This window comes from Anticarsia gemmatalis, chromosome 12 (assembly GCF_050436995.1).
Source record: "Anticarsia gemmatalis isolate Benzon Research Colony breed Stoneville strain chromosome 12, ilAntGemm2 primary, whole genome shotgun sequence".
Classification (NCBI taxonomy): Eukaryota; Metazoa; Arthropoda; class Insecta; order Lepidoptera; family Erebidae; genus Anticarsia; species Anticarsia gemmatalis.
The window spans coordinates 12,597,565-12,612,923 of NC_134756.1; the positions used below are offsets into that span (position 1 = coordinate 12,597,565).

Genomic DNA, 15,359 nt, shown 5'->3' on the forward strand with positions numbered 1-15,359 from the left:
GCGCGACTGATTTCAAATTTTGCATAGTGGCGCTAGTGTCTATGTTATGCTTCTAGCTAAACTGTAGTAGTTTTGTAAGCTTATTATGTATGTTATGTGTCTATATATTCTATAAGCTACTATATATATTAGCACATATAACAATTACAATAAAGTGACCATACTTCGTACAAATAATTGAAATCTTTACTTTGACATTATTTACACATGAAATTGGTTTCCTCTTTGGCATCGTATCAAGCCTCATTAAGCTATATACCGAATGCCATATAGTTAAACGAACCATACCGTCAACCCCCTTAATTGGCCATACTTCTCTAATTTTTTAAATACCCTTTCAAAGATTTGATGATTTCTTCTACAAAAAATATGCTATATACAAAAGTTAGGTAGTTATATAAGCTAGTTTGCCAGTACGTAGTCACTAGGCTGTATGTATAGATCACGAAACAACTCTACGTCCAGCAACCAGAGCCCGTCGCCCGGCGGCAACAGCCTCACGAAGAGATGGAATTCTACCGGAGACTTCAACGCGCAGGGACTTATAGCTAATAGCAGGTTAGTATACATGTAAGATGATGGAATTAGCGATTTGATGATATATAATAATATGTAACTGTAAAAGCCCGAACTGTGGTAAATCCTAAGATTTTCCGGTTAAACCTAAGGTTTACCAACACTCAATGGTAAAAGTCCGAACAATTATTTTATTTCGAACTTTTGACTTTCGATCAAAACAACAAATGACTATAGTTTATTATCATTATTTTATTTAGTAGATTTATAAGTATATTTATAGAGTATTTTCAAATTTAACAAACACCTTACCATTAACAAGAAATTGTTGTAAAGTAAAATAAGCAACTGAATAGAAGTTCTTCGATATATACCTCTTTTCATAAAGTGAATAATTTTGACTCGTCTGTTTGACGTATAATTTTATATGCTAAAAATGTTGATACTGCTGCATACGTTAAATAATAAATTCATAATTAAAATTGATATATTACAATTACTAAAAAAGGTTTTTGGGAAGACGTAAAATAAAGGAAAGTTTGCACTTAATTTCTGTTTTTATATTCGGGTTGCGTGCATTCTTTTGTGTATCGCAATCCACATAACTGATTATAAATAATTCTGATCATGCTTCATGACGCTATTTACAGAAAACGCATGTAGGCATTTTCTGTGTATATATGCAAAATAATGAAATGAAAAATCTCTTTATATTATTGCTTACCGTATAGAATAAACGAATAGAAGAATGCAGTCCAAACCAAAAAATATACAACATCATGCTTAATTCTTTTTTAAATTGTTTTGTAACAAAATTACATTCAATAATTGAACATTATATAAAATTCTTATCACAAATCGCTAATTCCAATGCCATTTTATTTTGCACAGCTTGACATATTACACTCTGCTATATTATTTTTCTTTTTATCTCACATTCATAAACGCATGCAGTGTCTGTTTTAAAACACCAAGTGTTAAATATGCGAGAATTGCGCTGTAAACTGCGATTACTGTTAAGTTAAACAAATAAAAAGATATAATACTTTTTACTTGGTAACTTTAAAACAGATACTTGCAATAAAACTATGCATATTCAAAAATGGCATAGCTGACATGGCATAACGTCATATGCCCTTTTCGAAATAGCGTATTAGACTAAGCTTGTCATTTTTCTTTAATTTATTTTTTACTTCTTTGCAACAATTAGGCTCGGTTTCACAACTTTTCTATCAATTATCTTGACAGTTGTTTTCATACATCTGCAGTCACTTTGATTAGCAGATAGGTTATCTGACACTTACAACTGTGAAACTGGGCCTTATTCTTTCTTATTATTTTCTTGTATCGTCTAATTTGTTTGTTGCTCTCCCCTAGATTCACAACTACCAAGTCGTTGTTAAACTTATATTCTAAGCCGTCACAAAATGGACCGATATTGAAACATGGGTAAGTCCGTCATTGAACGGGTAATGGGTAAAGGGTATAGGGTAGACGGTGATGGGTAAAAATAACATTGACTTATTGGCGTTTGGGACTAATATGAATGCCGAATGTGCGTGGTCATTTTTTTTATTAATTAAGGTCGATTTGAAAATTAACATAGTTTTGTAGCGTGTTGTTTTGAACTAAATTAGTTTTTATGAAACTTACATTATGGTTATGGGTAAATTGAACTTTCCAATAGGCTGATGTATGTCCCAAGTGGGACTCGTTAGTTGTAAATAATTTAAGACGAAGTTTGTATTTTTAGGTACTTAATTATATTTTTCAACTTCAATTACTTAACACTGTTCGAGTAAATTAAGACAATTCATCTTCAATAGAAAACAATTTAATAAAACTCAATTATTCAATTTACTTCGGTAGATTCTCAAGAAAACTTAGAACTATGTTACAATTTAAATAGCGACTGTAACCGAGCTAGGCAAAAGCCTATTTAACGGATAGCAGTGCTATCTTCCCTCAGGTTTATGCAATATTAACGGTACTTATTCTTACACAAAAAGTATATATTTCCGAGTAAAGTGGGCTTCAGTATCCAACTTGATGCCACATTAAGCTCCAGGATCAAGTAAACCATTTATAACTATCAAAGGTAACGAAGTAAATCACCGGGTTGTAAAAAAGTAATTACATACATGATGACATTGAAGATTGCCGACAGATAAACGAGCGGCCTTGAGATGCAATTGACAACTATATACACATATGTATGTACGTATGTATGTATGTGTACAGTAAATACTGTAGGCTATACGAGATGCAGCCCGCGATTCCGTCCGCGTGAAATAAAAATTCGGGGTAAAACGTAGCTTGTGTGTTAATCCAGGTTAAAAACTACCTATTTCCGTGAAAGAGAAACATACATCCATCCATACATACTTACAGACTGACGCATTCATAATATTAGAAGGATGTATATGAATAGACAAAATGCAATATTATTATGTAGAATTTTACTGTAAATAAACTTCAAACAATGTGGGATGACACATATATTTGAGCAGGTATTGTCATTTTTATCTCAATTTTCGTAAAGGCATTGGTAGTGATCAATCTGTCGATCTTAAAGGTTTTAAAAGAAAATAGTTTGAACATTTTGCAATAGTTAAGTTGATTAGTCTCAATAATTACTCCGATTGTAATAGTAATTTAAACCAATAAGTTATGTAGCTAGTAAAATATGAAAACAACTAATGTACTAGTGAAATAAGACAACCACAGCATTTATTTATAACTGACTATGGGGCTTTTACAGCCCTATTTGCAATAAATCCAGGCCATTTATAGGATTATTGTAATGGAACAATAACTGTTAAACGTATCGATATCACAATACTAACAGGAAAATATGTTAAACACTATTTCTGTTATCAACTATGTATAGATTACGTCAGTTGTTAGGTTTAAAAATGTTATTGATCCTGTTTATATAAATGTTACAAAATATAGAACGTTTGGCAATAAGTTACAAGTCTTATTTATTTTTAGTGGTTAGTAAGGGCCTTTAAATCTTAGCTATAGTGTGAGGCACTCGTAGAAAGTTGGGTCTACCGATCCGTAAACGATCTGCGGGTTAAGCAATTCTTGGGGCGGTCATTCCATGGATGGGTGCCCGGTTAGTCGTATTTGAACTAACAGTCTCCGTGCGTCGTAGGACACGTAAAGAGATAGAAGTCGAACCGTTGTTAAGCCATATCAGTGGCTTGATTAACTTTTGAATTGACCACTAACCGTACAATCAATAAACAGCTGTAGTGTGACTTATACTTGAGCACTATAAAACTATCAAAGTTATATCATTCCGGAAAGATAAAATAGAACATAATAAGTATAAATTCCCAGCCATTACATGTGGTTCAGCGATGTCCGTAGAGGATACTGTGCACATTGTGTAACACGCCCACACCTGCGCATCTTATTGTACATAATACACATAATACCTATGTCCGGCATCATTAGGGCTCCCACTACTCAATGTACTATAAATATCGACCTTTTGGACTGACTTTACAAACGAAATCACTTCAAAAAAGAGTTTGTTAATCGAACCATGGATAAATGGGGAATAATATAAAATTGCTTAATTTCCAACTTATTTTAAAATAAGTTGATATTAATGCTCGAACGTTCTAAAAACATTTTTATCCTAGTTTAGGGTTCCTTACCCAAAAGTTAAAAACTGAACGCTATTACTGAGATTTGGCTTTCCGGCTGTTTGTGTGCCTGTGTGGTTTAAATGTATTTTTATTTTTGTTATTGTGGACTTGATAACTGTTTTTTTTTTCTCTGAACAAAACTTTTTGAATCGAAGTTTTCCTACACTCCGATTCAAAGATCCAATATGCTTTGCTCAAATAAGCAGCCCTAACTCCATCGCAACAGTGTATGAAAGAAACAAAATGTACGTAGGTGTTGGTAGTAAAAAACATCATCTGTCAAGTGATGCGAAACTGATACTGATCAATGCGAATATTATAGCTTTTGTTTGTCACTAAACATCTCAAGCGTGGGTGTGAAAGAGATGACACTATCTGAGGTATTTGTTTTACCGTTAATCGGTTTTCTATCTCACTCTAGTACTATGGTTACTTTACTGGCTTAACATCTTAAGCATCTTAGGCACCGAGTACTTCTAATACGAGCTATCCGTGCATCTCCCGGTTAAAATAAAACAGGGGCTATTCTGAATTTACTGCAGTGATTTAAGACCTAGGAGTTAAATACACTGTCAATTAATTTCGCATGATCAGTTAAAAAAAAAAATCTGATATCGCTCTAGAGTAGGGTGCAAACTTGAGGTCATCATGAATGTGTATCTTGAAGATCACTCGTTTCAACCAGAGGCAGTTTTTACCTGGGGAGACGAGTGAACTGCACAAGTTCACAACAGACTTGGAGGTGGTCTCATACACAAGTGAGTTGGTGGCAACAGTGGCCCATCCTCAAGACAGCTGCAGAAATGATGTCAACTTTAATAAACAATTTTACATCAATAAAATTCTAACAAGCGACCACTAGACTGAGTGCTGTAGTTTTAGATTTAAATATACTGGATTACATGGCCTGACGAGCCTTATTAAACTAGAAACCTAGAAAAATATAAGTAAATAACGTTAAAATAATTAACGCAAATATGCGGGTAGAAAGTTGCCATTGTGAAAAACGTTACAGTAGCTCATTGTTTCCCCTCTGTTAATTTAACGACCTGCAGAGATAAGCAAGTAGCAACGGAGCTTACTCGAGAATCTAGATTTGTACCGACGCAAGAACGAAGAGACATGTCGTATAAAGAGTGTAAATGATATTGGGAATTAAATTCAGAATACACTTCTTTTTTTTAAATTTTTGTTTTCTTAACAATGCTAGTCAGTCAGTCACTCTCGGATTTGCTTGTATCGTGGCTGCAACAAGTGGCAACAACGTTATACAACAGATTACCTGAAACATTTTAATGTTAAGTTAATAATTTACTTCGTAAAAACACCATTATTTTATTCTTAGAACAATTTTGAAAAGCGGAAATTTGCAAAATCTGACAAATCAATGGAACAAAAAAACATATTTGCCAGTATTTGCATAGTTTTAACGAAGTATCCTTATCATAACGTTCATTATCCTGTTTCGATAAATAAGGTAAATAATACAATCAGCAATACACCGATCGATATTATTCAACGAATATAGAGTTTAACTTTACATAGGTACTGTAAGTAGTGACTCGGTCAACCACCATATGACAAACCAAATGGAGTAAAAACCAAAGAAAAACCAACTGTAGAAGAGACTAAAAAAAGTATAACTTTCTGACTTAAAGACAACACCAATTTGAATTTAAAATGTCATGAAACAATAGGTAATAATAAACATATTGTTACACAGCTGGTTCACATGTGCACTTAGATTATTATATTTGACATTGACCCGCCCGCTGTCCGTGCATTATCTCGACAACAAGTCACCTGCAAAACGACAATTTCCTAAAAATCAAGCCACAAGCCAAATGACGTTGATGACTCATTTACATCTATCTAGAAGAGCATTCGTAGTCATGTACAATGCTACATCATCAACGACAAGAATACTCTTTGACGATATACACTGCTGTGTATATTCGTTATGTATAAAGCAGCTTCAAGGAAAACCAGCAATGGATTTGGCACAAAGCGCTTTATCCACGAACAATGTATTAAAATTACTTCATGGTCCGCTGAATCATTACCACACGCAGTCTGCTAAGGTTGTTCTTACCGGCCGGCTGTACGACTCGCGCTTGTGTTTCGAATACCGGTTTTAAAAAGTTTTCGGCCGCGTACTCGTTACCTTTGCCTTGTTTGGGCAAAATTTAAAAGTTTGCGTAATCTTTTTGGCGACATGGATGAAGGGTAAAAAAACCGCTTTAATAATTTCTGGTAGGAATATTATCGCACATGATTCCGTTAGATATTCTTATGAGTTCAACCGCAATTTGGTTTTTAGATTCAAAATTATTTGAGTTATTTTAAGTAGCTTGTATTATAGAGCAAGTCTCATCAACATCGGTTATGCAATTAGCTTTATCATACACAAACAAATTTATTTCCATACAGGGTAAATAAATGATAATAGACTTTGTATACAAACAGACATGCTCGGCTTATTGTATGTAATTAGATTTTATCATATTAATGATCATTATTTTTGTTATAAAAGCGTAACATGTATTTTTATTTTAGATTAATTTGTGTGGCCTAGTTGGACATTCGGTGGCTTACTGCGCGGGTGGGTCATAATCTGCAGATCGGCTATTTATTTTTTAATTGTGGGCAGATACTAAACGCATCTTGGCGGTAACAATGTCATTCACCCCGATGTAAGTCGCTTGGGATTATTGCGATGCTTATTTTTGGATGACGTGTGTTGTGATACCTTTGCCTGCTTTTTGGTGCTTCTATCTTTAAGAATGTTTCTTTTTTCATAAATGTCATTAACCTTCGAACGGACATCTGTTATCGTAATCAACCGTTTTGGGTGTAAGGATAACGATATTTAAATAGGATTATGGTTTTATTTTGTATTATTTCTTCAACCTGGTGTCCAAAGAAACCGAAGAAGTTCGAATCTGATTTCGCTTTTATGATTGCCTCTGACTATAAGTAGGTCGAACCTTGCACGTCTCTATAAACATATATATGTCCCTGGCCTGGCCTTTATCCCCCTGCTAGGTGTGGTCAGCACTATAATTTTTCCTCGTCGACACATCTCTTTCAGTCGTCGACTCTGTGTTTACCCTTTTTATATCCTTTTTCACACAAATCATCCATTCATCTGTTTTGGACCTTTCCATACTTAGATATGTATCTGCTTACATTCATACTCATTACACATCTCGTATCATGACATTCTTCCTCTCATGTCATATACATACTATGATTATCCCCTGTATATTTCTGTTAATACCGAATTCTAAATATTACCGAATTTAATCGTTCTCCATCTTCTCTAACCTTGTCACATCGTACATCCACCTTAACATTCACATTTCACTTGTATACATATTTCTTTCATCGTCCAATACTTAGATCTATACAAGACAACAGATCTGATGACCTTGTACACCTAAATTTAAAGGGCATTTTTGAGTCACTCATTGTACCAAAGACCTCGCCATTTCATCCATCCTGAATTTATTCTACTATTCACGTTTCGGTCAATTTCACTACCGATCTTAAGGAACGAATTACTAGGGTACTTAAAATGGAGCATACTGGCAGGGTTTCACCATTTAAGGTAGTGGGGGGAGAAGTTTGAGGAACCACCGAAGTCATCAGTCATGGTGCTCGGTTTTAGATCGACTGATCTTTGAACCCACTTTCTCCAACTTCTCCCGCCATTACTCCAGTCAGCTCCGTACCCCGGCGGCATCTTCCCCAACAAGAACTATGTCGTCGGCAAATAGCACGCACCAAGGTGCCTCCGCTTGGGTTTCGGCGGTTAAAGCGTTGATGACGAGAAGAAACAAAAACAGGCATAAAGCCGAGCCTCGGTGTAAGCCCACAGCCACACTAAACTTGTCAGCTTACCCAGCTTCGGACCGGACGTGAGTACTGGCACTCAGACATCTAACATACAGTCCTTACATACTCTTCAAACAGACAATTTCTCAAAGTCCACCACAAAACTTTACGGAGCAATCAGTAGTACGTTTTTCCAAGGTCCAGACATAACAGAACGTCCAGACAGAAACGAAGGTTTATTTATTTTTATGCGCATATTTTTCGGACAACTGGTGTAAGTGTGGCGCCCATAGCCAGTTGCGCTCACCGATCGGTAAACGATCTGTGGGTTAAGCAACCATTGGCGCGGTCATTCCATAGATGGGTGACCGCATAGTGGTATTTGAACTGGGCGTCTCCGTGCTTCGGAGGGCACGTTAAAAGTCCTTCCCGGTTGTTATCTACTACGATGACAGTCGTTAAGCCACGTCAAAGGCCTTCGGGCGGCTTAAACAACTTTGACACTAGGTTGACCACTAACCATACGACAAACAAACAAAAACAAGTGAGGGGTAATTTCTAGGTTATTCTAAAAAGTAATTAGGTCAAAACACCCAGGTTGATAACAATGGAAGTTTTTTATCACTCCCATGGAGCCGGCCATGTTGTTTATGTCACTACGTCACTAACTCATGGGAACCGCTACACTCATACTAATCACTTGCATACTGACATACTGCAATGAATATTCATTTACTAATCACTTACACTAACTATGTACTGTTCTGATACTAATTGCTAGATTTAAGGGTGTTTTATAATTAATTTTTATATTATGTTATAGTCCTACCACATTAAACTAATATTTATTACAATAAAAAGATTAAAAATATATAGCTAATAAAATTTTAGATACCCAATTCCTGAACGTTATTTTCAAGCTAAGAGGAGAAGAGAAGGTTTCTTCTCTAGTGTTATCAAAAAAAAACAATTAAACATATTGTTCTGAATACCATATTATCCAACATTTATTTTGTCATTAAAACTACCTCTAAAGTAAAACTTTTGTCAATTACTACCAATAACAAAAGTAAATCTCCAAAATTTGGTTTCAAGCAGCACTTAACCAACACCCAACCTATTGCAGCACACACACATGCCAATACAACGAGGAGGATGGCTCCATGCGTATGTACCTTCGCGGCAGGCCGGTGGTGCTGTACGGCCCCAGTGACCATGAGGGACTTGACCCTGCTAAGGTCGCGCCCCCGCCGCAGAGCAAGCTGAAGCTCGAATGGGCTTATGGATACAGGTTAGTTGAGAGAACTGCTTTTTTATTTTCCTTCCAGCAGAAGAAGATTGAGTTCTTATTTTCGAGGTGTTGAGGAAAGTCGATTAATATACCTACTGTTACTAAGGGTATCCAAAGTCATGACACATATCTGTGACTTTTTGAAATTATGGTTGTTAGAGAAATTAATAGTCACTGTTCAAGGAAAACAGGTAAACGTTCAGATATTCACCTGACAAAGCAGTGAAGGAAAAAATTACAACAAAAACCTCGTAGTAGGTATAACCTGAGAGTTTTTAAAACAGTTCTTGAAAGAATACCGAGCCGGCAGTACCACTCGGTTAGCATGATGGATTGAGAGCTTAATCCATCTCTCACAATTGTCATTTACTATAGAAATATGATGGATGAGGGCGGCCCAGGACCGGTCCTGTTGGCGCTCGATGGGGGAGGCCTTTGTCCAGCAGTGGACGATTCCCGGCTGAGATGATGATGATGATGATGATAGAAATATGAGTGATTATAAAAACACAAATATCAAGCTACAAAATTTCCTTCACATTTCACAACAGTAGTTAATTTAGTTATTAATCCTATACAAACGTGACTTAAAGTCAAACGGCTCACGAAATGGTCGAGTCCAGTCTTGTTAAAAATAAATACATTCGTGGCAAGCCTCCCCTATGAATAATAAACTGAGCAGACGTTATCGATTACCACCAAGGTCAAAGATATGACGATAAGCTACACAATTGTTTTACCTAATTAACTCATTTTATTGAGTGCGCTGTAGGAGTGCTTTGTACACACCCTGTTGTCATAACTTTAGCTCGTTTGCTTTAAAAAAATAATTTTATATTTGCTGTCTCTGCCTTATTGAAAGGCCGTAATTTATTCATAAAGAATATGAATATATTATCTTTACAACATATCATAAAACAGTCACTTTCCACTGTCTATCCCTATGTCATTGTATGATCTTTCAATTTACACAGCGTATTGTTACGCTGGTCGTTAGATTGATTAATGAAGAATGTTTATCTGTACCAATTTAAAGGTTTATAAAATTAAAGCAGCTTTCCGACATAGTTTATCTAAATTGGCTCAGGAGTCTAGCGGTGACAGATCAATCAGGCTTCCTTCCTTATTTGTACATAATATATCACATAAATTATAATTTTGTTACTTAATGACTATCATTTCAAAAAGATAAACTTTCGTTTAAATGAGGTACTAAACAAACTAAGAATTCGACTCTTACACTTACAGTAGACTATAGGACAGTTTATAATACTTGATACATAATACCGCTTAATACATAATACCGGGTTTTATTATGATGCAACGATTCACATATTTTTTCCTGTTTGACGTAATGTCTTTGTAACGTTAATTGAACTCTAGATAAATAGTAACATCATCAGAAAGAAATTTATTCAATAGAATATTTTAATTAGCATAATGATTTTTTTGTGGAAGTAAGCTGATAAAGTGTTAGTAGCTGATCATCTAAGTCTGCAAGAGAGCAATATCAATATAAATCGCTAACATACAATTTATAGCTTCTGGAAAAGTTTGGAAAAAACGGTTTGCCAAATATGACCAAAATACATTTGATAGTTTTTCGGAAAAATCTTTCGCATTTATAATATTAATACTATACTACAGAGCTATACTGAGTTAGTTACTAATAAGGTAAATAAGGTAAAACATTACTTAAGGAAATTAAATATGATGTTTACCTGTCATGCTGTCATCATCAATTTTCTTAATAAAAGTGTCATGAAATATATGAGCAACGCTCTTACAAAATAAACTCTCCAATTCCATTAAGTAATACAAAAACATTGGTGTTAATAAAATAAGTAAAATTGATTATGTTATAATCAATTTGACTTATTTTAAGCAATTACTTTAAAAACTGGCTAGACGTATGACCGTAGTGTTAAAAATAACTTTCAGATAGCTAAAACCACAAATTAATTATTATGATATATGAGGACTAGGCATGCCAAAAGACAATTGACACGTATACTATGTAGACACAGACTTTCCGTCCAAAATAATAAACAATTGTTCTTGAAAGATAACATCTTAAACTAAAATAACAAATGATAATAAATTTAACCATTGCTGGACAAGGGTCTCCTATCGTAATGAGGGAGGGGTTAGGCCTTGAATCCACCACTCTGGTCAAGTGTGGTTTTTGGGTTAAGACGAGTCTTGAAAGTTACATGGTACTTGGCCAGCGTATTAGACTTAAGACCTAACTCCTCCCCCATTCTTGGAGTAGATACTTGCCCAGCTGTGAAACATAAATGGATAAAATTAAATATACTTCTTATTAGGTCAGTACTCGATATGAAGGTAATACGCTAGTACCGATTTACTCAATTGGACCACAATACATCTTGTCTTATAGTCCAACAACTTAGTAGAGAGCATTGTGCGTAAGTTTCACAAAGGTATACAAAATACAACATTTAAAACAACAGTTAACCACTGACTTATGGAGCTGACGGTGGCCTGTTTGGTTCAGCACAGCTAATGTTTTCGGAAATGCATTTTTTTCTAGCTCATTACTGTCTGACTACTAGGCAAGGGTCTCCTCCCAAACGACTCAGGAGTTAAATCTTGAGTCCACCATGCTGGAAATATATAAAATTATGAATTTTAACCTAAATAAATCGTGCATGCCAAGCCTCTCTGAGTCGGACTATAGATTACTATGCTTCTATTACGTTTCGTCTGAAATTCATTAGCCAATTGACCAATTGTGTTCCATACGGTAGCAATATACGCCTACGATGCTCCCAAAACGGTCAGACTCCTAATAGCGACACGGTTTCTGTAATTTATCCCTTTTTGTGCCAGTAATTATGTGAACGTTTATACAATTTGTTTTAATGGGACTATTTAAATCTTGACGTAAATGGTGGTTTTGTGCTAAATATTAGGCTTACGTTTCAAGGTAGAATTATACAGAATTGTAAGCCTCCGTTTTCACTTTTACTACTTGACATGGCTGATTCACTGCAATATGTATTTTTTTTTTAATCCATAACTTTCCCGAACAAGCGTGACGTTAGACCTTAAGTTCACCACGCTGTCAAAGTGCGGTTTAGGGACTTGCCTTATTTTTTTAATAATGTGTATTTTTTAGCTTAACAAAACGAAAATCTGTTATCCAATACCCTTACTTCTACTACATAAAAATATCGGTTGAACAGAAACACATCAAGATTATATCATTCTAAGGTGACTATAGCCTTATTTTTTCCGGTTCGGCCTGAATCACTCCTGGGTTTCCCAACCCCAACTCTTAGCAATCAGCGTTGTACAATTACCGTGGTCCGTCACCAGAAAATTGCGTCTTTGTTTCACTTCAAAATCCTTTCCGTCTGCGCCAAGGTTACAAACGCTTGTCACCCAACGCTGCATCGAAGTGACCAACTAGATGTTAGTCATGTTTTGTGACTCTCTCTTGTTATTTACTCAGCATTACTCATAATTCTCTCTGGTCTCTGCCAACCCCTATGCGAAAGACGCGATTGTATTATTCATAATTAATTGTGATAGAAATAAAAATGAATATTTTTGGATTATGGCTAAGTAGAGTAATATCCATGTGTTTATTTTTGACTATCTACGATGTCTTGATAGTTCTTGAACCCATATGATTGAAATAAATCGGTTAAAAAGTATAAACAAATACAGGGGATTATAGGGTCAGAGCCCATTCGTCCCCTAAGATTCGCACCCTGTGCCCACTCGTTCCCTGGAACTTTTGAGGGGCCCATTAGTCCCCTGAAGAATATTTATTTTTATTAATTCTTCTAATATAAGTACATGTATATTAGTCCAGTCATTTAAGCTTAAATTAGGGAAGAATCTCGGAATTTGAGATACCCAGCTGTAAGTCTGTAAATACTTGTATATTGACACCCTAAAAGTTGTCTCAAAACCTACATATGGTAGGGTGTACGCAACTATAAAATTTCAAGGTCAAAGGTAACAAAAACCGTTTTTTTTCGCTTTTTTTGTATATATCTCATTTCCTATGGAATTTTTGCTATGTGTATTCATTATTAATATTGTACAGTATAAAATTATCTACAAATTTTGTTTGAAATCATTTTTTTTACGGTGAACCGTTTTCGACATAGAGGGCGGAGAGCGCGCGGTCACAGGATCATTTCAGGTCAACCGGTGCCTCCGGTTGAAAATGCGCCATATATAGTTGATGAACTATCGATAAATCAATTATTATAAATATTATTCCACCCTCTATTTCGAAAACGGTTCACCGTAAAAAAAATGTTTTCAAACAAAATTTGTAGATAATTTTATACTGTACAATATTAATAATGTATATGTTACTGTAAAAGCCCGAACTGTGGTAAATCCTAAGATTTTCCGGTAAAACCTAAGATTTACCAACTCTTAATGGTAAAAGTCCGAACAAGCCAGAGTTTAAAAACTATGTTACGATATATAAAAAAATCCTCCTTCATAACTATGTTTATAACTATTTCACGGTATAATTATATACTGTGACATAGTTATAGAGAAGGAGTTTTGGGCATAGCGACATGGGTAGGTTAGGTTAGAAGGCTAAGGTGGGAGCGAGCGAAGCGAAGCTCCCACCTTAGCCTTCGTGGTTATTTTTTTTTAACCACCCAGAAGGAGGAGCCCCGCGAAGCGGGGCTCCGGCGACATCTCAATATCATCAAGTGAATATAGGTAAAAGTTCGAAATAAAAGAATTATTCGGACTTTTACCATTGCGAGTTGGTAAATCTTAGGTTATACCGGAAAATCTTAGGATTTACCACCGTTCGGGCTTTTACAGTAACATATACACATAACAAAAATTCCATAGGAAATGAGATATTTACAAAAAAAGCGAAAAAAAACGGTTTTTGTTACCTTTGACCTTGAAATTTTATAGTTGCGTACACCCTACCATATGTAGGTTTTGAGACAACTTTTAGGGTGTCAATATACAAGTATTTACAGACTTACAGCTGGGTATCTCGAATTCCGAGGTGAACTTACTATAATGACTGGACTATATGTGTATACTGCAGCTTGATAGTCCTGGTACAGTCGCGCAGAAAAGGCTATAATAAAAAATATAGTATTTCGGTAGATATCATGTTTATTTCAAATAAGATTAACACATACAAAATCACAATGTCCTAGAAACTAACAAAATACAACTCTTTTACAAAAATCAGTCTTGATTGACCATCATATAAATCAACATTAAATATAAAACTAGCTGACCCGCGCAACTTCGCTTGCGTTATATAAGAGAGGATGCGTCAGAATTTTCCCCGTTTTTGTAACATTTTTTATTGGTACTCTGCTCCTATTGGTCGTAGCGTGATGATATATAGCCTATAGCCTTCCTCGATAAATGGGCTATTTAACATTGAAAGAATTTTTCAAATCGGACCAGTAGTTCCTGAGATTAGCGCGTTTAAACAAACAAACAATCAAACAAACAAACAAACTCTTCAGCTTTATAATATTAGTATATATTAGTATAGATATGCAGAAAAAAATAGAACACATATCAACAGTAAAGAACTACTTCTTATTTTTTTGTATATTTACCAACTACATACATGCAAAATCATAATAGCTTAAATCTAAAAAATTATAACAGTACAAAAAAAAATACTAAAATCACAGTAATTATTGAAGACTAGATAAATCAACATATATTTTTTTTGTATAATATTAACCAACTACATGCAAAATCGTAATAACTTAAATCTAATAAATTGTAACTAGAAGTAACCTACATAAAAATTGGCTAAAATCACCGTATTTTTTGTATATTTACCAACTACATGCAAAATCATAATAACTTAAATCTAACATGACTAAAATCACAATAATTATTGAAGATTAAACAAATCAACATTATTTTAGTACAAAACTAATCTTATATTTGTTTTTTTTATTTTAAATTAATAATATATGCATAGCTTTTCCATGCAGTGGCCTAGTGAAATCTGATTTTCAAAAAATTGGCTAATTATGCGATTTATTCTCGCTTCATTT

The 15,359-nt window shown here is 34.8% G+C and overlaps 1 protein-coding gene across 8 annotated transcripts in view; it reads left to right on the forward strand.

The window, feature by feature from the left end:
• Window positions 1-15,359, forward strand: part of LOC142977186 (echinoderm microtubule-associated protein-like 2) — an 89,419-nt gene that overhangs the window by 61,084 nt on the left and 12,976 nt on the right. For 3 of the 8 annotated variants that reach the window (XM_076120933.1, XM_076120932.1, XM_076120931.1), the window contains exons 6-8: window positions 442-558; window positions 1,894-1,965; window positions 9,142-9,306. In XM_076120933.1, coding sequence (XP_075977048.1) covers window positions 442-558; window positions 1,894-1,965; window positions 9,142-9,306 — 354 coding nt within the window. Of the gene's footprint in view, window positions 1-441; window positions 559-1,893; window positions 1,966-6,247; window positions 6,405-7,900; window positions 8,099-9,141; window positions 9,307-15,359 lie in introns of those variants that run through there. The other 5 variants (XM_076120934.1, XM_076120939.1, XM_076120937.1 and 2 more) reach the window with 5 other exon arrangements.